This window comes from Lampetra planeri, chromosome 27 (assembly GCF_965212315.1).
Source record: "Lampetra planeri chromosome 27, kcLamPlan1.2.h2, whole genome shotgun sequence".
Lineage (NCBI taxonomy): Eukaryota > Metazoa > Chordata > Hyperoartia > Petromyzontiformes > Petromyzontidae > Lampetra > Lampetra planeri.
Window position 1 is genome coordinate 9,914,814 of NC_136133.1, and position 26,706 is coordinate 9,941,519.

Below are 26,706 nucleotides of genomic sequence, written 5' to 3' on the forward strand. Positions count from 1 at the left end.
CAAAAAGCAGTGGTACATTTTTTATTACAAATATGAATAAATGTGAATGTACAGCCCTTTGTTCAATCGACTACTGAATGGAGGGCCCTCCCCATCACTGTGGGTCGCAGTCATTATTCCATCATACTTAACTATGCTGGTCAGGGAAGGGTTTTGTGAAGGTGGCGAGCAGAGAAATACAGATACATAATGGAGACTGTGGAACTACCCTCTGCTGCCTACAACAATAGCCTAATAACACATCTGAAACTCTTGCCAAATTATCACCAGTTGTGTAGGGCACCACGGTGGAAAGATGTTAACTCCCTCGCCCGGTATACAGGATGTCATGGGTTCAATCTCGTCCCTGACGCCTGCTGTATATTTGGAGTTTGCATGTTCTCCCTGTGGTCGCGTGGCTTTTTCTCCGGGTCCTCCAGTTTTTCCCTCTATATTTAGAAACAACGGGCATTTAGAGTATTTGGCTGCTGTAAATTTCCACGGGATAAGCCACTTCGTTGCGCTCTCATTTATGGCCAGGTCGTTTCTGAAACAGTGCTAAAAAGCTCTTTGGGGCCTTACCAGGTAAAATAAATGGTTTTTATACTTTTTGGTTCTTTCGGTAAAGTCACGTATGTATAAAAAAAAATTTTATCGCGACATTTCGGGCGCAACACAAGCGTCCGTCATCAGGTGGGACAACCACAGCAAGAAACAATTGCTGAAGTAGGAAAAAGGGCCGCTGTAACAAGAGGCTATATAGGTAAGAGAGGGGGGAGGAGCCAGGGAGGAGCCAGGGAGGAGCCAGGGAGGAGAGATAGAGGGGGGTGTGGGGTAGGGAGATTAGGAAAAGGTCGAGCACGGCAAAACGGAGGGGGGGAAGTGAGCGGGGCTGGGAGTGGGAGGCTGAAGAAGCTGGAGATGCGGATATGAAGGCAACACCATGAAGCAGTTAAGGTTTTACCTGGTTAATAGCATCCTTCTAATGATTGCTCAATTTGTATCCATCTTCTCGGTTGAAGTTATGTCTGTTTATATATCTGGATGGCTTCATGAACAAACTATTGATAGTAGCCTGAAGGTTTGCAGAGTACCTTGGTCTCGGAAAAAACAATATCATGAGAGCCCACAGCATTATAGCAATGGTCAGCCACGGCGGAGGTATTAGTTCTGCCGTGTTTCAGATCTGACTTGTGCTCGCGAACATGGTCCGAGATATGTCGTTTAGTTTCCCCAATGTAACACCCACCACAGGTGCAACTTAGTTTGTAGACTCCAGGATATTGCATGTCAGGAATGACATCCTTCACAGATGGGATTAGATCACGGATTTTGTGTACTGTACTGAATCGGACCTGGATCTTGTGTTTGTTTAAGATTTATGGTAACGCCTGCTATGTATGGTAACGTGATGGTTTTGATCGGCGTCTCAGGGGGTTGTTTCTCCATAGTTGGAGACACAGCTTTGTGAATAATGCGGTCTGAGTACCCATTCATCTTGAGGGCCTGGTGTATGTGTTCCAGTTCACTTATGTTGGTCAGAAATGCAGTGGGCCCTATGGTGTAGTGTTTTGATGAGGGAATTCTACTGTGTCGGATGGTGGTGGGAATCAGGTTTCAGATAGGAAAATCTGTGCGAGTGGCTTTCCTGTAGACAATGTCCCAACGAGCCATCAGGTCTCTTCTCAAACAAAACACCTGATGACGGATGCTTGTGTTGCACCCGATACGTCGTAACTTAATTTTATTTTATACCTACGTGACTTTACCGAAAGAACCAAAGAGTATGGATCCCTGCAGTCATGAAAACTTCAAATCTAAATAGTTTTTAGTTAAGTACTTTGTCGGTGCTGCCGTGACTGCGATGTGACCGTGTGCCACCGCTGCTGCCCTGCAGGTTTGAGGACCTCATGGACAATCTGCCACTCCCCGAGTACACAAAGCGGGACGGCCGTCTCAACCTGGCCACCCGACTGCCTGATTACTTCGTGAGACCCGACCTGGGTCCCAAGATGTACAACGCCTACGGTAACGTCAGCGCGCGTGCAATAACTACCCCACACACCCCCCTCCCCTTGAGAGCCCAGACATCCCAGTGTGAAGCCCAGATACTCTCTGAAATAGTGCAATGGGGAATAATGTATGTTGAACTTCTTTTACACCGTATGTAGCCAACCATGCTAATTGGAGGTACGGGGAAGGACAACAAACTAAAGGCAAAGCAGTTATTTTTGTGGTGTATGTATGTTGAACGTCTTTCACACTACGTAGCCAACCGTGTGAATCGGAGGTGTGGGGAGGGACAACAAACTAAAGCCAAAAAGCAGTTTTAAAGAAATAAGTTTTCAATCTAAATTATTTAGAAGTGCATAGCTCCAGTGGCTTCCTGACTATTCCAGATGACCACAGAAGCGCATCCGAAAGCGTGCGATGCGGTGACCGTCTTTGTTCACACCGTACGTAGCCAACCGTGCTAATCGGAGGTGTTGTGGAAATGTGTGTGCCGTAGCAGTGTGTTTATCATGCTGGCAATGTTGTGGTGTGTGCCGCGGTGTTTAGGTCTGGCCTTGGAGGGCGACCGCAAGGTGGGCACAACCAACCTCCACCTGGACGTGTCGGACGCGGTGAACGTGATGGTCTACGTGGGCATCCCCGAGACGCAGAATATCGACTTCCACCAGGGTGCGTACACCACATGGCCCGCGTGGGACGGAGTGTGTGGTGTATGCGGTTTGTCATATTTGGTGTATTGTATGGCGAATGGTATTATGTGTGTAGTGGTTAGCGCGTTGCGCTCCAAACCCAGTGACCCGAGTTCGATTCCCACTCGTGGCTAACACCAGTGATGGTTATCTGAACCGGTTCTGGGTCTCCCCTAGGTCCTGGTGCACTGTGTAAAAACATTGCCACTGTACCATGCCGACCTTCATAGGTGCTCGGTCACAGCACTTGGCCCAACAGTCTGTGAAGGCTATATGGGGAATCTTTGTGTAGAATGTGTGGTATATTGCTGTTTGTGTAAATTGTGGTATTTGGGGTGTATAGCATGTGTGTGGTATACAATATATATATCTTATAACACTCTTTGTCCTGGTGGAAAATTCCTGCACGGATCAGCCCATATTTGGAAGTATGCGTGGTGTTGCTTGTTAGGGGTGTATCTTTGCTCATATACGGTCTTGTGGAACCTGAATCGATGTCTTTTGTATCGATTCCGCTCATAGTCGATCTGACATTAGAGTACCGATGAATCGAGGGTTAATCACTGCATCGATTCAGTGGCGATTCATGGATTGACTACTTCCATTTAGTACTGTATAGCTTCCCACAGAATGTGTTTGCGGCAGATGGTGTTTAATGTTACGCAAGCTCCGACCGAATGCGCTGCTGAGTACATGACACGTATTTTTTATGTCATTATTTATAAGAGTAATTTTTATTTATAAAATGCTTGAATACTTGTCTCATGTGTACAGTATCATTATTAAGGTTATTACCGATACACCAATGAAGCCCTCGTATATCGCTCATTGGTAAAAGAAAAAATTGCAATCGGGAACGCATCTCCATTGGAACCATGTTATAATGACCTCCTATAGCGCTGTTTCGTACCGCGCTCCGTTTACCAATAACCCATCCCGAGTGCTATAGGAGGTATGCCTGTATATATGTTGTGTGGTAATTTGTCGGTGCATGTCGGCAAGGTATGTTGGTATTGAGCGAGGTACGTTGGTGTTGAGTGGTATGTTGGTGTGACTGGTATGTTGCCGAGCAGTCTTGTGTGCTGTTGGTGTGGCGTGCACATGCCCGTGCGTTGTGGCCTGCCCTGCCCTGCAGAGGCTCTGCGAGAAATGGACGAGGCTAAGCGGCAGCGGCGGTGTGCATGTTGTGTGGTGCTGCATTGCGGTATTTGTACTGCGTGGTGGGTATGCCGGTACGGTGTGTGATGTATGAAGATGCGTTGTGCTCACACCCTTTGTGTGTCTTGGCCTGGCCCTCGTAGAGGCCCTGCGCGCGATGGATGACGGCGACGTGGACGAGGCGACGCGACGGCGCGTGGTGGAGGGCCAGGAAAAGCCCGGAGCGCTCTGGCACATTTACGCGGCACGCGATGCCGACAAGATCCGAGCGCTTCTACGCAAGGTGCGCCGCGTGCATATTGAGTCGTGTGCGCATCTGGTTATGTCATGCATTGCGTGTGTGTACATGCTGCGTGATGTTTTGTGTACTTGTGTATACGCATGTAAACCAGATTTTAGTATTTCCGTTAAGTCCCCACTCCATGTCGGCCTTCATCGGAGTTTGATAACCACACGTTACTCAACAGCCTCTTAAAGGCTATGGTGGTATCTTCGTCAGTGCGTAACCTTGTGTGCGCACGTGTTTGCATGCATGCATATGCATTGTTACTGAGGAAACAAATGCGGTCGTGTGTGGTATTGGCCACCCACCCCCTCGTGTGCTGTGCCGGCCTTCATAGGTGCTCACTAACAGCACTTGCATGTTCCCGTGTGTGCTACAGGTGGGCGAGGAGGAGGGCCAGGAGAACCCCCCCGACCACGACCCCATCCACGACCAGAGCTGGTACCTGGACCGCACACTCAGGCAGCGGCTGATGGAGGAGCACGGAGTGCAGGGCTGGGCCATCACGCAGTGCCTGGGCGACGCCGTCTTCATTCCTGCCGGCGCCCCGCACCAGGTACCCACGACCATAAACTAAACTATAAGAAATGTTTTACATTACCAAGTAAGGCCCACTGAGCTGCTATATAGCTCGTTTTCAGAAGCTGCACGGATCAGTGAGAATTATTTTATTTTATTATGTTTTATTTTTATTATTTTATTACTTCCCTTCTACGTGACTTTACCGAAAAAACCAAGAAGAAGTACGGTCATTTAACATAGATGACCCACAGATGTGCGGAAGGCCCCCTCGTCCAGCAGTGGGCTGACCAAAGGGCTGTACGTGTGCGTTCACGTGTGTACCCTTCCCCACCCATGTACCCAGGTTCACAACCTGCACAGCTGCATCAAGGTGGCGGAGGACTTTGTGTCACCGGAACACGTGCATCACTGCTTCCGGCTCACACAGGAGTTCCGGCGGCTGTCTACCACGCACTCCAACCACGAGGACAAGCTGCAGGTCGGTGGAGAATCGACAATCGACGCAGTAGCAGCAGTCGCTGCCATTCGCCACTAAATGGCGGTGATGTCATGTAGGCCAGGTGCACTTTTGATGCTAACACGGTTACTTCAAAGATTGTCACCGCATCGCGTGCTTTTAGATGCACTTCTGCGGCCGTCTGGAACTCTTGCTTCCGATATTAGGAAGCCACTGGAGACATGCACTTTGAAATCATCTTTATTAAAAACTAATTTCTTTAGAACTGCGTTTTGTGTTAAGTTTGTTGTCCCTCCCCGCACCTCTGATTCGCGCGGTTGGCTACATACGGTGCGAAAGAAGTTCTACATACATACAGCACATGCAGTGTGGAGGGCTTGCTGGCAGGTCACTGGCCAGCATCCAGGTGTTATGGGTTGACTAAGATGTAACCACAAAGACAAAACATCCCCCTCGTAGCCTTAACAAGTGCTGTTAGTGAGCCACGCACCCATTTGCACCCACATACACATGCAGCCTCATACACCCATGCAACTTTACACCTGCACACAGCTGTATACAATTTGGACGCCTTCCAACATCAACATGGCTACAAGTACTCGCACACCCATGCACCTGGAATCTGTCCAGAGCCACACAGCCTCACCTTGTCTCACACCACAGCAGCAGCTGAGGTACGGTATTCCCTTGTAATTCACGAACGTCCTATGCACGATTTTGCCTATCCGCGAATCGCATCTGGAACTGTACACGACTGCATCGAGAGAGAAAGTGATGCGATAAAGTGATGAGAGATGGTGTTGATGCCACGCATCATAATTTCAGGTTAGTTCATTCATAAACTATTTATGATAGCTTATTTATATATTTTGTAGGACCAATATAATTATCCATGAAATTTTCTATTCACGAGCATATCCAGAACATATCCCTTGCGAATAAAGAGGGAACGCTGTACAGCTCATGGCACGGATCCTCACTTCCCCTCTCCCCCCCCCCACCTTCTCGCCTCAGGTAAAGAACATCATCTACCACGCCGTGAAGGATGCCATTGCCACACTGCAGTCCCACGACACCAAGAGTGAGAACTGAAAATGAAAAACCACCACAAGTGTGGCTTGCAGCAGGGGCGAGTGCAGTGGGGGAGCCGCGTGGTGGGGGGGGGGGGTCTTCTCCCCACGCTCGGACTCATTCGGCTAGACTCCCTCTCCCCTGCCACTAGGGCGGGAGAGGGAGGTGTGACCTCGTTAGCGAGTGTTGCTGATGAGGTGCTGATGAAAGGGACTCGGGAGTGAGCACACATGAGGGAACACCCCTCATGCACGCTATTGGCTATTGCTACACATCGTGCCCCCCATTGCACCCGTCACATTTACCACATACGCATGTACCACAAGCACCGATCAACACAGTGTACTGCACGTTGTAACCGGCAAAGCCTACCACACAAACACACTGCACCTCACAGAACGTTAAATCCACAAAGTTATCCCACACACATAGAACTCCATGATTAAAACGCCGTCCTACCTCCACACCCAGTGCAACACGTTGAATCCCCTCCCCCACACAGACATGATAAACGTGGAGATCACGCCCCTTTTGATGCCACCGTTCCTCACACCTGCTGGTTGCCTTGCCGCAGAGCCAGGTGGCATTGCCCACTGCTCGGGACGTGTATTTTATATCGCGAATCCAACATTAAGTGATTTGAAGCCAAGTGAGGAGGAGTGTGATCATTGTACCTAGTCGAGATGTGAAGCTGTGTAGGCTGTGTATCCAGACGCACACACCAAGCAAGATGCACGTGTATGTGTGTAGTCTGACAACCGAATTCACAGCTGCTGACATTGCCAGGTGCCACGGTGAGAAAGGCCCAGCCTTTGCCAATTGATCAGGTGTCGTGAAAAAACGCAACCCAAAATAAAACTGTGGCTTACAGCTGTGTTTTAAGAGTCATTCCGCATTGTCCAAGGTTTCTGTAGAAATGCCCAGCGTGTGGACGACATCGTACTCCAACACAAGTTGAAAGAGGCTAGAGGAGCAGTTCGGTTTTTGCTTATTATTGCATCTTGCTGTGAATCAGGAATTGGGATGTGGGCCCCATGCCACTGACCCTAAATCAACCACCCAGGTGAAGAATAATGCATCTCCCATGAAGCTGGGGTGGGTTGGAGCCAGGGTTAGGGGAAGGATGAGTTCTGGTAGGGTATGGGATGTACACAGTAGACGTTTTGGGAGTTTTTTTTTAATTATATATAAAGTGTACATGTCAAAGATTAATAAAATGTCAAGTAAAATCACAGGTTGCCATGTTGGAGTCTGCCAGTGTGTCATCTTAATCCAACCGTGTCAGAGGAAGACCTGTCAGATTGAGCTGCTAGCTTGGGCAGCCACTCGCACGCGAGTCATTTAATTCAAAATCAAGTGGGGGGCCCTTTCAGCTAATTTATTTAAGGATGGCAGGGTCTTGATGTACATGACACGCTTACACCGACAATTCCTACACCATAAATGTAAAGAAACATTTGTGAGAATACGCATAGTGTGTATATGTGTTTGAATACTATATATAGGATATAGGGGTGCATTAAAGAAATAAGCAAACCATAAAAGAAACAGCTTAGGGACGGTAGATATCCAGGCTGTCGCAGCATTCTGAAGCGTCTAACACTCGCCATACATTTATAACCACACCCCATGATCGCGTGGCTCCAACTTGAGATGTAACAATTCACAGATTCAAATCAATTCTTATGCACCCACTGCATTTTGTAAGAATGTGAGATGTGTTTCTCCACACACCATCCCACTGCAGATTCAACAGTTGTGCAACTTTAGATTCTACAGATTCACAGCTCCTCCCATGGATTAACACGGCTACACCAATAAAGAACCTCTCGATTCCATTATCGACTCTGCATGGACTACAACGTAAAAATATATAGACCTTTGAGACAAATTCATGACCACACGACACGATAACTCATTAAAAATCACGACTGAATCGTTATAGGCTCTAAACCTGAATTGTCCATGGAGAGTTCAAAACGGCGTGTGTCGTCCTCTGTGAAACCAATGGGAAATGTAATGGGGGAGACAATTGGCACTCGCAAAATCCTGTGACGAGGAGTTGCATAAAATTCCTGAAGGGGAAATCCCCACTTGCTTCACGTCGATATACATTGCAAACCGAGGGGAAATATCACTGGACACGTTTCATATAACTCACCTCTGGAATCCCATAATGGCATCACACATTCCTCTGAGCGACATTTCTTTACTCGGCAGACAGGATCATGGGATTAACGCCGAAGGGTCATTGGCTGGTGTGAGTATCGCTCAATGTCACCAAATCTGTCAAGCGCTCAAATTTGGCAAAGTGGATCCAGTGACCCGCTCTTACGGGGAACACGATATTCTATTGAAGACTGACCGTGACACTTTTTTCTGAATTGAGATACTCGACTCAAGATCGTGTTTACAAACTGATTTCCTTGAGCTGAATATCGATTCTTAAGACCCTGGGGTCCCAAGTCTCAACACCCCGCAGAGACGGGGACCACTGAGTCTCAAGACCAAAATTCTCCCGAGTCTTAAAATTGAGTGACCTCCAAACTATTGTTTCACTCGAAAGCACAGCTCTACACCGATATAAACCCACACTCACTACTACTCTTTGGTACTTGCGATTAACATGGAAAAAACACAAATGGGGCTTTTAAAATTATACAATTGCACAGCCTCTTTCTCTCAACATTCATACCACTTCAAGAGATGGTGACTGAAGGCTAAAGGTTGATATGAAGCCACTGGGGAAATGCGCTGGTAGACATAGAAAGACAGCATAATACGTGTTACGTGTATACACGCATACAAGAAAACAACCTGACACGGATAACAATGATCATGTAAGGTGGGTAACACCGCGCATGTCCACACGTTACGCGCCACCTGTTACACCACTGGTAACTACACGTGTGCATGGGTAACATGGATAAAAACACTTGTACAAGTAACATAACACCGGGGGTAAGGCACTTGGGAAGACTTTAGATAAAACCCCCAAACACACCAGCGTTTGTCCTTTAAATACAAAACAGAATCAGAATATTCATACTGGAGGAATCCACAGAGCTATAAAGCTCTTTTTCACAGATGTCATCGACATCTGTCCAGTAAACATCCCGCAACTAAGAATCTACGATTGTCAAGTGAGGCGAGCGTTTAAAGAACCCAGACTAAAGCCTCGTCGTCATCACCATTATAATTAATTCAACTCGTATCTTATCAACACCCTATTGTGGGTAACAGCTGCAGCCATTTGCCACGAAGCGGCGGTGACATTACCGGCGCTTGTGCCTGGCTACGTGCACTTTTAGGCCATGTGAAGCATCGAAGGCTCGCTAGCAGGAGGTCACGGACAGACCCACGTGCCGTGGGTTCACTGAAGCTCTCCGATTCAGAGGAACTCATCTCTCATCTGGCAACACTGCTTCTGGGTTAAGGCGAAAGAACGGGAGGCCAGTTTCCATTGGCCGGCAGAGCTGGTATCCACTGGCTCGTAGGCATTGGTAAATACTGGTAAGCATTGATTGGTGGACAACACTTGTAGGCATTGGTAGGCAATGGCTGGTAGGCACTGGCTGGTAGAACTCTAAGGCACTAGCTGGTTGGCACTGATAAGCGTTAATTCGTAGCCCCTTGCTGGCAGAAACTTGTAGGCTTTGGCTGATAGGCACTGGTAGACACTGGCTGGTAGACCAAGGGAGGCACTACCTGGCAAGCACCAACTGGTAGTCACTGGTAGGCACTAATTCAGGTATGGGACCAAAAAGACTGTGTGGCAACATCGGCAGGAGCAGGTCCGGTGCACACCACTGTCAAAGCACCTTCGCTGCCAACATCACAGGGGGTGGGGATGGGGCCCCCAACATCACGATGCCCCCCCTTTCCCCCTGGCCCCCCCGCCCTGTGGGCCTCAGCGTGTCTCAACTCGTCTCCACAGCCAGGTCAGTCTGTGTCTCCTGCTCTCTCGCTCCACGGGCCTGTGTGCCCGGTGCTCTGCAAGCGTCGGTCTGTGTGTATTGCTCTCGCAATATGTAGGTCTGCGTGTCCTGATCTCTGTACGCGTCGGCGTGTGCGTCGGGCTCCCTGGACGCGTCACTCTGCACGTCTCGATCTTTAGGTGATGCGTCATCTTGTTGTGCGCACCACTCTCTGGGTGCGTCGGCCTTCGCATCCTGTTCCCAAGGTACGTCGGTCTGTGTGTCGTCTTCTCGAGACAACACGGTCTGTGTTGACTGTTCCTTCGTCCTCTTTTGATGCCCACACTGTTGGCTGACCACGTCCTCTTTCCCATTTGCATCCCCCGTCACCCTCTCCAATTCGGTGTCTTTCCCTCCAGCGTCATCTGTGATCTCCCTGTCTTTCTCCCTTATTTTCTTCCGATCTCTCCCTCCATTATTCCCCTCATCTCTCTCCCCATCTTCCTTCCCACCTGTCTCTCCGTCATTCTTCGCAATTTTCTCCCCTTCTCTCTCCCCGTCTCCCTCTCCGGCACGCTTCATTCCCTGCCCCACATGGTGCCCTGCGCAGTGTCCACCATCTCCCTCTACGTCTCCATTGCTGGCATTCTGCCCAGCCGTTTCGCGCTCCAGGTAGTACACGTTCACCAGGTTTCGCCGCAGGCGGAACGTGTAGTCGGCGTCACCGTGACAATGCCGGTCGCAGAACACGCACATTCCCCGTGTCGGTAGCGGCGACGGTGGCACGGGCCCCCTGGGGGTCACAGGAGACCGCCCAGGCGACGGCCTCAGCCAAGGTGGCGTCAGCATCGGCCCCTTCTGCAGCGGCTCCGGCGGCAGTGGCAGCGCCGCTGGTGGTGGTGGTATCGGCACAACCTCCGTCGTCATTTCAGACATGATTGGCGTCACATTGCAGACTCCTCCCAGATCCGGCTTCTGCTCAAACGCCTGGCGCCGGCGCCGGCAGCGCCGCCGCTCGCTCTTCCTCCTCGCTCGCGCTTCTTCTTCCTCTCCCGTCCTCTCCTTCTCGTCATCGTCAAAGCAGCGCTCGGGCGATGACCTTCCATCATGGCTGTGGATCCCCTCGTCCTCGTCCATCTCCCCACGCCCCTCGTCTCCGCTGGCGCGCGGCCGCCCCTCCTGCTGCTGGTGTGCGGTGCTGTAATCGTGTCGTGTAAATGGGCCGTCCGAGTCCAGGGAGAGCGGCGACTCCATGCCGTCGTCGCTCGGTGTAGAGGGAGGCGCCGTTGCCACTGCTGCAACAGCCTCACGGCACTGTCGGGCGCCGCACAACTCCGTGCCGACCTTCAACCAGCTTGCGCCGTCGAAGGCACCGCTGCTGTGGACGTAGCTGCGCTCCCGCCGGACCAAGTAGCTGCGTAGGTGGTACAGGCGGTGCAGGTGCTGTTGCTGCTGCTGTAGCTGTTGGCGGTGGTCGACCCTCTGCAGCTGCAGGGCGCGAGCGAAGGCGTCGCTCATGCGAGGCCCCCCCCGGTCCTCGTCGCTGCCCGGTTGATTCCAGCCGGTTCTGCCGCTGTTAGGCTCCGGTGCAAATCGGCACAGGAAGCCGACTCCGGCAGCACCGCTCGGGCCAGCGCAGGTCGCTAAGTGTGAGCGCGCACCGGAAATTGGAGGCGATGGCGCGGGCGGGGAGCCCGCTGCCGGCATCTCCTCGGCTCTCGCCGTGACTACAACCACCGCCGCCGTCGCTGCCACAGCTCCCTCACAGCTAGCTGGCTGTGGCTTTGAATCCGGGGACTCCACTGGGCCGCAATTTCTAGCCCAAGACTTGGCAACGGATTTGCGGCCACCATTGATTTTTCGTCTGGGCGCACGCTTCGCTGGGACCCTGCGGGGGCGGCTGGAGGTGACGGCATCTGCTGGTTTCAAAGTTGACTGCAGCGACCCCTCCTCGTCGTGCATGCAAAGCGCCGAAGGCGATTGGCTGCGCTTGCCGGAAAACGCCTGCGGCTTATCTGAGAGGCGGCGTCTCTGTGCTGCCCTCGTTTGCTTCCCACTTGCGACAGAAGTCGTCGCCTCCGGCTTCAGCGAGAAGTACGGCGGCTGATGTCGCAGCGGTGAAAGCGCAGGCGGGTGGGGCACTTCCGGCTGTGATTTTGGAACCGGCAGCTCCACTTCCGGTGCTTGCTTCACGGGTGACGTTGCTTCCTGCGTGCACTGCACTAGGGACGTCACTTCCTGCGTGGGGTTTGTCAGAAACGTTACTTCCTCCGCCTGTTTCACCAGCAACGTCACCGCTCCCGTGCTGTCATTCACTTCCTGGTTTTTCAAAGGTATCGGTAAAACTGGTGGCGTCACTTCCTGTTTAATAACTCCTGCTGCTAGTATTGCTCCCTGCGTGAGCGGCAGTGATGTTGATGATGGTGGCAACGGTGGCTCACTCGCTCTCTCACACAATGCTGCTTCCCCTTCCTCATCTGCTGCCAGCATCACCACAACATTGGCCTTGCTTCTGCGGCCTCTCCTTCGACTCGGAGGACACGCTGCTGTGGTGGCACCCTCTCTGCCGTTCACCTCGTTTGTATCGTCACCACCAGAAGTCGTCTTGCGCTTGCGTGTGGGAGGCACCGCCTCAATCTTCTCGCTATTCCTCTGCTGCTTCTTCCGGCTGTAACCTCCTCCACGGTTCTCCATCACCACTGATTCCGCCTTCTTCCTGACGGCCGCTTTGAGCTTTTTCGCATTTTTCCCAACAACCCCTTTGACATGCTCGCTCTCATTGCGGAGCTTTTTGACACCCTCATCATCGCCCTTCTGCTCCTCTTCCTTGCTCTTCCTCTTCCTGCCCCGACGCCGACTCCGCCCGACAGGCACCTCAGCCTCCATTGCGAGGGCGGCCATCTTGAGGCTGGGCCGCCTACCCCTCCTCTTCGCGGCCTTCACAATGGACGACGTCACCTCCTCGCACTCCAGCTCTGCACCCGCTTCCTCCATCATAGCTGGAGGAGGCCGCGGTGATGACGGAGAGGGCAGCGCCGGCTGCGATGCCTCCCTCCCCACCGCTGTCGCTTTCTCCTCGCACTTCACTTTCTTCTCCGGGGTCTCCTTAGCCGGCCCCATCACCCCCGGCGGCCCACCAGCCCTACCACGAGCCGCGACTGCTGCCGCCACTGCCCCTCCCTGCCGTTTTCTGCCCCTACCCTCCCTCTTAACGCCATTTACTTTTGCGGTGCAACAGCCGCCACCACTGCCGGTGTCCGATTTACAGCACACAATGGACCGCTTGCTCGATGCTCCCTCCACCTTCACGCTTGTCGCCGACGACGACAATGCCGGCGGTGCCGGTGAAACCGTAGGCGGTGGCGGCTGCTGCTGCCGAGCCGCGGTCACGACTGTGGTGGTGGCTGCCATGGTGGCAGCGGTGGTAGCAGTGCCAGTGTAGGTGGGGTGCTTGGAGTGCAGGTGGTAGGTGAGGTTGCACTTCTTGGAGGCGGCGTAGGAGCACGCGGGACAGGGGAAGCGCCGTGGAGACGTGTGCAACAATACGTGCTTCTTGTAGTTGCTGCGGTCGGCCGTGCGGTAGCCGCACTCGCCGCACACCAGCGGTTTGGGCCCATCCGAGTGGACCTGTGCGCGGGGACCGGTGCACAGTTTCCATCGTGAGGCGAGGCTGGCGTTGAGATGCGCATACACACATACGAATGTTGAACTGCTAGCATGCCGTACGGAGCCAACCGTGCTAATCAGAGGCGACCGAATAGTTATAATGCAAAATAGTTATTTGTGTAGTTGTTGAAATACAATTAACTAAATAATAACCATCTGCTTCATTTATTTGGTTACTTATATTCTCCATAATTACACAAATTACAATTTTGTGTTGCGTATAAAAGAGGTCTGCAGACTTGGACCCATATGTTAATAAGTATAACCCGTAAAAACAAAGTTTTTCACTCTAAATCCTTTATATGCGTGGCGGCTAGAGTCCTCTCGTCCTCTGGCTTGAGATGGCTGCCACCTATGGGTCAGATGATTGTCTGCAGTATTAAACAATTGGTAATTAAATATTTAATTTGTTTTCCCTAAACAGTGTAAAATTTTGGAATTTTTTTTTCACGAACATTAATTGTCTCGCACAACGAGTCTGTGTGCAAAATGTTAGCTCGATTGGATCACGGGAAGTGGGTTATAAAACGACCGAAAGGTTTGCACGGTCGTAAGCAAGCAAGCACGCAAGCAAGCAAGCAAGCGAACTTAATATAAAGGATTTAAAAAGAGGGTTTTTGTATTATTATTACTCTTATATAATGAACAATCAACAGAGATTTAACCGACAATGTTGTACTGTACTTAGCATCATCTAGGTGCCCCCTTTCCCGTAGGTTCCACCCCGCTACGGCTTCACCTGTCTCAGGTGACGCGTCACTTCGTGCTGATTCGACGCGACGTAGGTGCACCGGTCGCAGTGGAAAGGCTTCTCGCCTGCAGAGGCAGAAGGAGAGTTTCAGAGAGAACCCACCGTCCATGGTGGCACACATGGTGACACAGGACCATTTCAGAGAATCGCCACTGATGCTCACCATGCCTAGGAACCGAACTTAGAAACCCCAGGTTTGTAACGCAGTGTGCTAACCACTACACTACCACCATTCCTCACACACACACATAGATTTAGACACAAATACACACGTACAAAGCACTCCCAGTGTAGTCTTAGCAGACTTTTGGGGCAAGTGCTTTTAAACGAGCACCTATGAAGGCCGGAATGGTATACAAGGGGGTGGATGGCTAGCACCAAGCCCGACCGCCTTTGTCTCCCCAGTGGCGTTGTTTACACACCACACCAGGTACTCATTTGAGGCTGAGTCGACCTAGGGAACTGCCGGGCCGGTTAAGATAATATAATCGTCACTGGTGTTGGTGGACGTGAGCCAGAATCCAAGTCAGGTCGCCTCATCCACAGACACCAATCTTGATAATGCTGGTACCAGTCATCAGAAAGTCGAATCAGCTCCATATTCTTCTCTACTACATCAGCCCATTTCCTCTCCAGCCCGTGCCATGCCTGTTTAGCCCCCTGTATCCAGCCAGAAATTGTTTGGATATGTGGTGGTTGGGCATGTGGGCTAAATGACCCAGCCAACAAAGCCTCACCTGCCGGACAATCTCACTGATGGGACTGTTCATATCATTCAAGGATCTCTCAACTATTCGCAAAATCCAATATGGTTAAACCTAGGATAGATGATAAACAGCAATGATGTTCCTTCAAAGGGGTCAATCTTTTGCAAGCACAGTACCGAATTATCCTAGTAACAAAAGTAGCATATGCTACAGACCGGACCCCGCACTTTCAAGGGCCCCGCACGAAATGGTTTCAAGCTATCAATTCCGGTTCAGTGATTCTGCACTTGCTCTATAACTATAGTACAATACTGGCTTCAACTTATATGAATGACTGGGTGTTTAAGGTTAAAGATTTGTCGTATTATTTGGATGTATAGCAAACGAAAAAATACAATTACTTTACAAGTAAAAAATGTGTTTTAATGGTTTTATTTATTTATTTAGGGCCCCTTTATAACATATGCTACAGGCCCCACACTAGCTTAATCCGGCACTGACCAGCAGGTATAACCATGGCTGAAAAGGCTCGGAACTTTGTACGGAGCAAGAGGCTCATTAGCTTCCACACAGTGTTACGCAGCAGATGAAAAGGTAATGTCGCTTGACTGATTGAGAGTGAGACCTTCGTTGCCATACCGGAGATGGTCATAAAGCACACTGTCCAGGTATGGAAACACCTCCACTCTCTCCACAACTGCCCCAACACCCATAGGGAATGGAGGTGCTGGAGTGTTTTGTACCATAAAATACCCACACAGGTACTTTGCTCTTGTAGGGCTGATGGTAAGGACACATCTCTTAGAAGCACGCTCCAAGCTCAGCAGTAGAGTCTCCATCCAAGTGTGACCAGCAATTACCAGATCATCAGCATAAATAACATCGTTGGACAATAGGGGCCCATACGCAAGCATCCATCAACCTCCCATTGTATCTGTAACAGATGAAAATTACTCTGGTGCAGCCAAGGAGAGCATCTCAAAATACATGGGCAGAGAAGACGATAAATAGTGCATGGGCCAAAGGATATTCTTGTTACACCCTAAAGCGAACAAGAACTGATTCAATCTCCTTGCTACGCAACTTTACCTGGACATGGCCACCATGAGCGTCCTTAATGATTGTGAGCAGAGGGTCAGGGACCCTGAATGCATAAAGAATAACCCTCAACAATGGCCTATGATCAATACAGCAGAGTTGTAGGTCCTATTGAAATTTTCTATAACTCTGCTGTAGCAGATAGACAAGAGAATATTGCGTCTGTGCAGGCCCACCGCGGTCTGAAACCACATTGGGGCTCCGCAAGCCTCTCGCCCCTCGGCCTGCACACAATCGCAATCCTATCACAGCAGTTCGCTTGAGAGGTCATCTCTGTCTGGTGCTTTACCTGGCCTTAGGCTCTACATCACCCTTCATACTTGCTGAATAAATGGTACATCAGCCAGCCACTCACAGGAAGCAGCTACTCCCTCCCATATTGGAGACAATGCAGCCTCAGCAGGGTCAACCCAATCTTGCTCCGTGATGTTATCCGAGCTAAGGGGGTTTTTCCCCTTCCCCAATACCTAATATAAATATTCTCGCTTGCAACCTTCATCAATAAGCCGACACCAGGCTATTGTGGGTTTCAATGGGGTCCTTAGGTGGACACGCACCACTGCAGTGGAAGAATGGCAGGCGCATCTTACAGATGACAAGTTGATAGTAAGTGGGCAGACCAGCTCTGCGGTCAGTCCTGGTGTCAAGGATATGGGCTGGAATTCACTGTTCCATCACGATACAGAGTCCAGTAGATGCTCTTGCCAAAGCAGGCTATGCCAAATGGGCTTTGGCCTGAATACGTCACAGGCACCTGTCCCCCACCCCCGGGTGTTTCTGGCACAAACTTAGTTTGGTATTTCCACCAAGGTTATGGTTACCAGCCCCTCGCACACACTAATACATGCGCACACACACTAATAAAAAACACACAACACGTAAAAAAAACACTAATAAAGCAGTCGCACACAAATGCATGAACACTGCCACAAACATAAAAACACAGACACACATACAAATTCAATCTCTCTTTCAAAATAGCACCAAAAATTTCACCACATCACCTGTGCCAGGATAGGTGTACAAAAACACATTTACACAAAACCACGTTACACAAACCTCACATTAAAATCACATTTAACTTAACTCTACAACACCAACACATTCCTCAGCCGCTAACACGTACCTACGTTAAGTTAAACTTAATTTTTTTTAATTTAAACAGTATTTTAAACTATAAAAACTGAAATAAATCACTTTTTTTTACCAAACATAGCTCTCACAGCTACAGCTTTACGCGAGAGCCACTTACCCGAGTGTATGCGCATATGGCGGGTGAGGTGAGTCTTCTGTGAGCTCGAGTAGCTGCAGTGTGGACACTGGTAGGGCCTTTCACCTGCAAAAAATACAAACATCCCCATGTGGCATTTTGCGCACTCGTTACACGCGCAAAAGTGCTCGCTACAATACCTCGCTGATCTCGCCAGAGAATAAACCATCATCGCGCAAACCCCGGTCATCCTCGTGGCAGCGGTGGCTTTTGGCTGGCAATGGAATAAAGACGGTCGCCACATCGCACGATTTCAGATGCACTTCTGTGTCCTTCTGAAATGCACTTCCTTTCGATATTAGGGAGCCACTGGAGCCATGCACTTTTAAAAATAGATTGAAAACTAATTTCTCTAAGAACTGATTTTTGTGTTTAGTTTCATGTCCTTCTCCCGCACCTGCGATTAGCACAGTTGACTAAGTACGGTTCGAAATAATTTTAACATACATAGATATATTCACAGACTGGAGAGAGTTTGCGTGCTGTTAAGGCCAGCGTGGTGCATGGGGGGACAATGTGGCCAACGGCAGTCCCAGTGCCGACACGTTACACACCGCACTGGGTACTCCTCGACTTAAACAGCGCTAACGTCCTCGTGGAGGCCCAGGAACTCGACACTGATGTGAGCCGTGAGTTCACATCTCACCACCGTGGTGCCCACTGGTGGGTGGGTTCGTAGATTAGTGCGCTAATCACTCCACTACCGCACCAAAGACAAAAGATTCCAACACACACCTGTGTGTGTGCGCAGGTGCTGGAGGTAGTTGTTCTTGCGGTCCGAGTAGTAGCAGCAGGACCCGCAGGTGTACACTTTGCGCGGGAAGTGGTTGCGCAGGTGTTTCTTCCAGTGGTACTCGCTCACCGTGCTGTACAAGCACAGGACGCAGCGGAACACTCGCTCGCCGCTCTGCACCGTCGCTCCTCCTTCAACTACCGGTGCCGAAGCTGGTGCGAGAACCGGCGCCGCCACCACTGAGCAGTTCTCCCGGTTCTCACTGGGACGCGGTTCGTTGGGTTGGCGAAGGGGTGCCACCATCGGGTTCGGCGGCAGCGCTGCACCGGCAACGCGCTCGTGGTGCTTGGGAGGGAGAAGTGCAGAGAGACAGAACGCACCGCTAATTTAACATTGTCCTGATTGCTTCACACGATCATGCGGTTATCCGTGATTTTGGCGACAAAAGGAACATCTCATCGTCCTTTTATAAAACTATAAACTATATTTTTATTTTGCCAGGTAAGACCCACTGAGCTACGTGTCTCTTTTTCAGAAATGACTTAGCCATAAATAATAACCCAACTAAGTGGCTTATCAAGTGGAAATTTCTAGCAGCCAAATACTCTAAACACATGTTTCTAAATATGGAGGGAAAAACTAGAGGAGGACCCGGTGAAAAAAAATTCACGTGACCATGGGGAGAGAGACATGCAAACTCCAAATATACAGGTGTCAGTCAGGAGCAAACCCACGACCTGCTGCATACCAGGCAAGATCGTTAACATCTCGCCACCGAGGCACCACTATGTTTATAAGTAAACGTAGTGACGTGCCACGAAAGGTGGCACCATCATGCATGGTAATATGACCAGATACCGTAGCACAAGGCCGTAGCCATGAAGTCAACATTGGGGGGGACCAAATCTTCCAGGGGGTCTAGGGTCCCCCCCCCAGAAAAAAAAAATCTAAATTTGAAAACTAATTTCCTGCCTAAAATATTAAAAAATTCACTAACACATGGGATGGACTTTTTATGTATTTTTTACAATAATGTCTAATAGTGAATTGTATTACATTGCTCTGTTTTTTCTTTTTACCTTTTCTTGTTTCATTGTATGTAATGGCAGAGATTAGGGATTAATAAAGTACAACCATAACCACAATCATATAAACAGAAATCTATTTTATAGCAACATATTGAGGGGGACATTTTGAGCATATGTTAATATTGAGGGGGATGTGTCCCCCCCCAATATATATTATAATTACGGCCTTGCCGTGTCTATGTTTTGTCTCTCTCTCTCAAATTTATGCAATCTTTGGAAAAACGTAATCAACCAGGTGGTGGTGTTGACTCTTGTGTTGGCCGACTCTCTGTGTTGTATTGCATTATATTTACAAGTTTACTTTGTTTGCTTTCTCATTTATCTGTATCTGATGATGGTTGCTTGTGTTGCAATCGAAACGTCGTATTCTATTATTATTTAATTTATTTCTACGTGACTTTACCATAAGAACCAAAGAGTAAGGACAAAGTTCCCTCGCATAGCCTTATCAGACTGTTGTTAGCGAAGCACCTATGGAGGCCGGAACGGTGGGTGGCCGACACCACGCCCAACTGCCTTTGTCTCCCTAGTGGCGATGTTTACACACTGTACCAGGTACTCATTTGAGGCCCAGTCGACAATAAGGGAGGCCCAGGACCAGTTCAGATAATCAGCACTGATGTTGACCATGACTGGGAATCGAACTCGGATCGCTGGGTTTGTAGCGGAGCACGCTAACCATTGCGCTACAGGCACACACACACAGATCCAACGACACAATAATACGTTAAAACACAAATGACCAGGCACGCACAAAGACACTACCACACACATAGAACGCAACACCGTGACAACGATGAAACGGCTGCACGTGCGTACACCCACCAAAATCACCACTGTAACTACACACAACAACGGTAGCTGAAGGCACTAGACCCGCTCGTTAGGCGTGACGGTTAAACAGGGAGTTGCGGTGAGAGTTAGAGAGAGCAAGGCGGTGAGAGCAAAAGAGCGAGGAGGGCGGTGTGGCAGTACCTTGAGGTGCGCAAGGTAATGGTCGTAGCGATTCGTGTTGTAGCCGCACTTCTCGCAGCGAATGGGACCACCCGCGGCCTGTAACAACGTAGCACAAAACACCCAACAACAACCAGGAACACTCGTATCGGTGCGTGTGTGCGAGGGTATGTGCGTGTGCAACTCTTTTTACGGGGAGCTGTAGTGCAGCTGTAGTGTAGATAAAAGTTCGATTCCCTCTTGTGACTAACATCAATGACGAATCACGTAACTGGTACTGGCCCTCTTCGAGGTTAACTCAGCCTCAAATAAGTACTTGATGCGATGTCTAGACATCAGAACTTTGAGACAAATGCGGTCTGGCGTGGTGCAGGCCACCACATCCCCTCGTTTGCTGTATCAGCCTTAATAGGTGCTCGCCAACAGCACTTGCCCCAACAGTCAGTTATAGGCTATACTTGGGATCTTTGCTTTTGTCTCTTTCATGTATGTGTGTTATTGTGTGTTTGAGTACTGTATGCGAGTGTGTGTGCGCATCTCACCGTGTGCGCTTGCGTGCGCACGTTCGTCTCACCCTGCTGCTCCAGCAGGTATTTTTTGGCTCCGTGGGAGCTGATGTGATGTCGGAACTCCGCCTCGGAGGTCGTCTACGTGGCACATCCAGGGGTGGCAAAACGCGTCACAACACGCGGGGGACATCCATCCATTGCATCACACAACCACACACCGACCTCAGAGAACAACCCTAACATTCAGAAGGGGACCTCCCCCCTTCCTAGCAGGCATCTGCGCAGTCACACGGCAGCAGGGGATGGGCACGTAGAGAACCGGTGCCGCCACTTACCGTGAACTGGCAGGGCCGGCAGAAGAAGCTCTTCGGGCGCCGGGAACCCCTGGACCTCGCCTCACCACCGCTCCCCACCACCGCCTCGTCCTCCTCCTTCTCCACTGCCGTCACCACCACCGCTGCCGCTACCGCCACACCACCCACGGGCAGCCCAGACTCTCCAGTCAAAGCCTGCTCCTCACCTGCCCGTGGCACGCAAGGCCCCACGGCCGTCAGGGGTTCCTGCACCAACATTGGCGGCCGGGAAGGAACAGGAGTGGCCGTGATTTTGCGGAAGTAACCAACAGCACTGCGCGCGCCCTCTTCCAGTTTCATCGCGGCCGGCACCGGCCCCGCCGCCGCTGCTTCCGCTGCTGCTGCCGCAGCCGCGGCCGCCTCCGCTGACGCGGCTGATGCGGCTGCAGCCGCCACTGCAGCTGCTTCAAGTTTTGAGAGCTCTTGGGCGAAGCGGTCGGGCAGCCGCAGGCTCATGCCGTTGTCATCGTCATCGTCATCCGAAAGGGGCTTCATTAGACCTGAGGGAGACAGCGGCACAGCAACGATTGTTAAGCTCGTCGCCACGGCAACACGCGTGTTTACCATCAACGTTTTATCCGCTATTCGTAACATCACCGGTGGTCAAGACCCAAAACAGTGGCAGCCAAAGGAAGGAAGACACCGTAGAATTCTAGTGTTCCCTACTTTGTATACCAAATTATAATATTGATCTTTGTTCAGCATCTAAATAGCTGTTGACACTGGATAAATCCGATGAACTATGAAGCCTACAACAACGGGCAGTTTTCCATATAAGCACTAACCAGGCTAACAACCTGGTTTTTTCTCTTCCCTGATGACAGTGGACCATCTCAATTGTATCCGAACGACACATGGAAGGTATGGATATTTCCCTATAAATGGAACGTTAACTACTCACCAAATTGCGAACGCGGTGAGGTGCAAACCATCAGGCATATCTCCACTGTATTGACTGCCCTATACAACAGGCTAAGTCTGGTGGAACAAGTGGACTCCACTCAGCTACACTAGATGCAGCGGAATATCTTACAAAATTAAAAATACAATTGTAGCCTGTTACTTTTTTCTCAATGCCATAAGAAAGAAGAAGACTAACCAGCTCAGGCCTGCTTATCTTCCGAGATCAGGCACATTCTGAGTTATCTGGTGACTGGCAATCGATGCTTGTTCGGCGGCGAATCTGTCCTTCTCTGAGGTGCTGGTGCTCTCTGTCCATCTGGTGCTAATTACGGTGCCACCCACTCATCTGCCAATGCCACTCACCTCCCCCCCTTACGCAGCCACTGCCACCATCATCGTTGTCATCATCGTCATCGTCGTAACTCATGTCGACATCCGACATCAGCGCCAGTTCCGCCACCGTCTTCAGCTCAGCCATCAGGGGCCCCTCACTGGTGCCGCACTCGGTGGACGACGCCGCTGGGACCTCGCCGGCATAACAGGCCATGCTCACCGCCCCCGAAGCCATCTTGGAGCCGGCTCTCGATGGAAGAAGTTTGGGACTCTGTGTGTGTGAGAGAGCAGGGGCAAACTTCAGCTGCAGTGCAGCAGTAAGAGAACTCAAGTACTTTGAACACAGCTATATAGGCATCATGGGGAAAACATGTAGAATATTTAATATTGATAAATTAGTGACATTTGATATATGCGCCACTATTATCGTACAAGGCTATCACAAATGCACTGTGTTTCAGGGATCGTATAGTTTGCGGTCGTGTCACAGTCCGGCGGCGCTGTTGCTATATAACTGAGGAATTGAGACACTGTTGATTGAATAAAGTGGAAGGAAATGGAACAGAGGTATACACAGTCCAAGATGGACAAGGTAGTATTATAAACATAATAACCACAGCATTATACCAATGTTATAGCAAAGCACAATATCACAGAGTGAAGTAGCTTCATCACAGGTCACCAACACTCAGTAACGAGTAGAACGACAGAGGTAATATCCGACAGCCTGAAACTATAGCCTATCTCTTTAGGCCACAGTCTGTCTCTGGACGATATATGTTGTCTCCAGGGGCTATAGACTTGGGTGGAGATTTGATACAGCTGTGCCTTGTTAACTGTGAGCCCAGTCAAGGCCCCATTGTCTGGGTAACACGTGTTCCCATCTGTTACTACTGCTGCTGTGGATGGTGCACGCATGGCCCAGCTACAGTAAGGGCATGGCTTGGGAATTGTGTGGCTAAGAGGTAGGACTCTAGCAAAAGAGGGCATGTGCCGTCGAGGACATGACTAAGATGCAATAAATCACCAGGCGATGGAAACAACCCATTACGGTAACATGTTGATTTTCGTAGCCAACATAATAAATAATAGATTTTTTGGAAATGATATTGTCAAATTTCTGTCTTAAGACCCTCAACCACCCGAGACAACCAAACAAATAAAACTGTCACACCTTCAAGCATTTATAGATGCACCAACATTAATGTTCCAGCTCACTCACCGGTTAGAGAAAGATCTTTACCACAGAACGTATCAGATATTAGATATCTAAAAGACAAGCATGTACTGATTGGAGTTGTTAACTCGGTGATATGGGTTACATGAAATATCAAAGTATTACGACATTGGTTCAGGTAAACTGGAATGGTAGAAAATACAATCAACTGAAACAGCACAATGGTTTTAATTGAGAATATATAAGCTAAAGGGAGAAAATTGCACAACAAATATATTACGTCAAAGCCACATATTACACATGATAAACAACGAATCCAAAGCAAAATTAAAACGAAGAGCATTTTGCACCTCGGTTCCCTGACGATTAATAGTTTCAGTTCAAATTCAGAATAAAAGGGGACAACTTTTAAATGTAAGTGGGTACAGACAAAACACTAAAAGAATAAACTTTGAAATGTGAGGTCACAGCCAACTCATCACATGACCTATCAACGGCATTGTCCAGATCCGAGGTCAATTACAATTTGAATAACTCCAGCATTGTTCGCCGAAATTACAATTACACTGCGATTGAGATTCACTACGAAAAAGCCAATCACTATTGTAATTCACTCGAGACCTGATTTGTCCCAGGACTTGACAATCGAATTAGAATGCAGGAAGAACACGGCCTGCGGAGGGCAAGGCCGCGAGACTGTTTAACTTATGAACGGCATGACCTTTACTGTACATGGGAGAGGTTTTAACGTTGTTGGTAAACATTGCTGTGAAAACTCAGGGCATGATGGCCAGAGGTACAGCCCGCTAATGTTAAGGCTTGCCGTAAAATGGGCATAACTTCTCAAGGACATGGCCCATTCAGGGCCTGGCCTGTACAACAGAGGGGGGTATATGCCCAACACCTTAGGGTGATGAAAGAAATTCATAATAGGATTTACCCTTTCCGGCAATAATATAGGAGTTAAAATGTTCAAACACCAAATAGACATCAATTGCTACAAAGGATCCCCCCACCGATACAGCTCGGGTGGTTATGGCTAAAATGTGACTCAGAGAAGGCAGTGGTCAATCTGGGGTGTTGGTGGGAGGGCATTTATAATATATAGATTTTTTTTACACTTAAAATACTCGAGGTAGGGGCCCTATTTAATAAGCCTGTACACGTGGGCCTGCCTCGCCCATATACCTGTTGAACTGTCTGCATCCGCCTCTGCGGAGAGCTTTAACTTACACACGGCATTGGCCACAACATAGGGACACGATCTATGTGAAGGGCACGGCTCGAGGGCATGGGTTGAACGCGGCACCACCACGCAGCCCTTTATGGCCAAGCGGCCCCTGAGCAGAGCCATGAATCCAAAACCACTACAAGTACAAACCTCCTGCTCCATTCCGTCCCCATCACAGCCAAGCCTGGGGCCTAAACTCACCCATACTTCGATTTCAACATTTCCCAAAACAACTAAACAACACCGAAACAACAACAATAAACATCGGCAAGGTAATTAATCAACAAGGGTTGACTTTTAAACTCAGGACGCAGGGCCCACGATGTCGTCGCGGTCTCGCCGTGACAAACAAAACTGCGTCAACTTTTCACAAGATCGAGTTTTGCCTGCCAATTAGTTTGTTTTTCCCCTTTCCAGAGCACAACAACAAGACAAAACAATCTGTGTAAAACTGAAGAAGCGAGAGAGGAATTCGGGAAGCCGTCTCGAATTTCACGTCGGTAACAAAACGTTGTTGAGGTGGGGGGGGGGTAAAGATTTTAAAATCTTAACTTATAATAAAAGTTGCTTACGCGCAAACTACAGTTAAAGCAGGCGATTTGCAAGTGGATGAAGTTTCTTTCTCCTTCTATTCAAGTATCGATTTACCTCGCGCAAACAAACGAGCAGAGGCTGATAAATAATTAATGGCGTGGGGCGCTGTCCAGCGTTGGGGGCCAGAGAACGACAACCCGACGCCTTCTTCACCACCACGTCTCGTCTCGACAAAAAGCCATGAGCGCAACCACTTCCACCGCCGCAACAACCACGGGCGATCGCGAAACGACGACTGCAACGTCGCTCAGCCGAGTTTCGAGCAACTTTGGCGAAGTTTGAACACTTTTATTTGTGTTTGATTTCACTGCCGCGACGGGATGGTGGAGGGGGTAAGAGGCGCCTTGTTAACGGACGGCGATCGCCAAACTACAACAAACTTCACGGGCAACAACAACAACAACAACCGCGAGTGACTGTGACTCTCACCGCCGTGGGCCCTGGAAGAAGCCGGGGGTTTGATGGAGGAGATCCGCTGGGTTCTCCAAGCTCGCTCAACTCGGCCGCATTCCTTCACAGCGCCGCTTTGAGGGCTCCGCCATCACCGGGCGCCTCTGCCCATCTTTACCTCTGCCGATCTTCCGGAAGATATCTTCCGGAAGAAGAAGGGTCTCGGTCTTTCGGAAGATGCTACTGCCCGTTCGATTGACGCTTTCCTTGAAAATAACCTTCCGGAAGATGCTACTGCACGTTCGATTGCCATTTCACGGGTTTCCAGAAGAATCTTCTGGAAGACGTGGGAGTATTCCAGAAGATGCGTGGCTTGTTTGAGTTTTTCGTCTCTATTTGTTCTGGAGAAATCCGATGAGCTAATAAGCTCTTTTTTGTTATAAATTGTCCAGTAAAGGGGGAGCATGGGGTCAGAAAGTTACAACAAGAAACAATACAAAATAACAGATATGAGTGCAAAGTATGTATAGGAACGCTAAAGCAAATCAGAGTAATACAACAATAAAGTTTGACGGTACTGTAGTACCAATTGCATAAGTACAGAGGACATCGATTCCTGCCGATTCGTTACGAACGGCGAGTGGCATTTTCCGGTAGAAGCGGGCGTGTTGGCGTTGATTGGGGGTGGTTGTTGAAAGTTGGTTTGTTGGGTTGGGGTGTTGTGCTGGATGTTGGATTGGGTGTTGTGTTGGATGTGCTATGCGTTTTGTTGGATGTAGGGTGTTGTGTTGGGGTGTTGTGCTGGATGTTGGATTGGGTGTTGTGTTGGATGTGCTATGCGTTTTGTTGGATGTAGGGTG

At 49.6% G+C, this 26,706-nt stretch overlaps 2 protein-coding genes across 2 annotated transcripts in view; one reads left to right on the top strand and one right to left on the bottom strand.

Annotated features, from left to right (window-relative positions):
* Positions 1 to 7,042, top strand: part of KDM3A (lysine demethylase 3A) — a 56,097-nt gene extending 49,055 nt beyond the window's left edge. Inside the window, exons 16-21 of the mRNA XM_078607466.1 lie at positions 1,877 to 2,007; positions 2,539 to 2,661; positions 3,983 to 4,122; positions 4,502 to 4,678; positions 4,988 to 5,122; positions 6,116 to 7,042. Of these exons, the coding sequence (XP_078463592.1) occupies positions 1,877 to 2,007; positions 2,539 to 2,661; positions 3,983 to 4,122; positions 4,502 to 4,678; positions 4,988 to 5,122; positions 6,116 to 6,193 (784 nt within the window). The 3' untranslated portion in view covers positions 6,194 to 7,042. The remainder of the gene's footprint in view (positions 1 to 1,876; positions 2,008 to 2,538; positions 2,662 to 3,982; positions 4,123 to 4,501; positions 4,679 to 4,987; positions 5,123 to 6,115) is intronic.
* LOC144728143 (uncharacterized) lies at positions 1 to 26,396 on the bottom strand. Its single transcript, XM_078607465.1, has 9 exons — positions 25,886 to 26,396; positions 22,485 to 22,725; positions 21,201 to 21,718; positions 20,899 to 21,003; positions 20,378 to 20,455; positions 18,317 to 18,659; positions 17,564 to 17,647; positions 14,495 to 14,571; positions 1 to 13,716 (listed from the first exon to the last, which is right to left on the bottom strand). The coding sequence occupies exons 2-9, from the start codon at positions 22,687 to 22,689 to the stop codon at positions 10,093 to 10,095; spliced, it is 5,034 nt and encodes a 1,677-aa protein (XP_078463591.1). The 5' UTR covers positions 22,690 to 22,725; positions 25,886 to 26,396; the 3' UTR covers positions 1 to 10,092.
* Between the last annotated feature and the right edge of the window lie 310 nt (positions 26,397 to 26,706).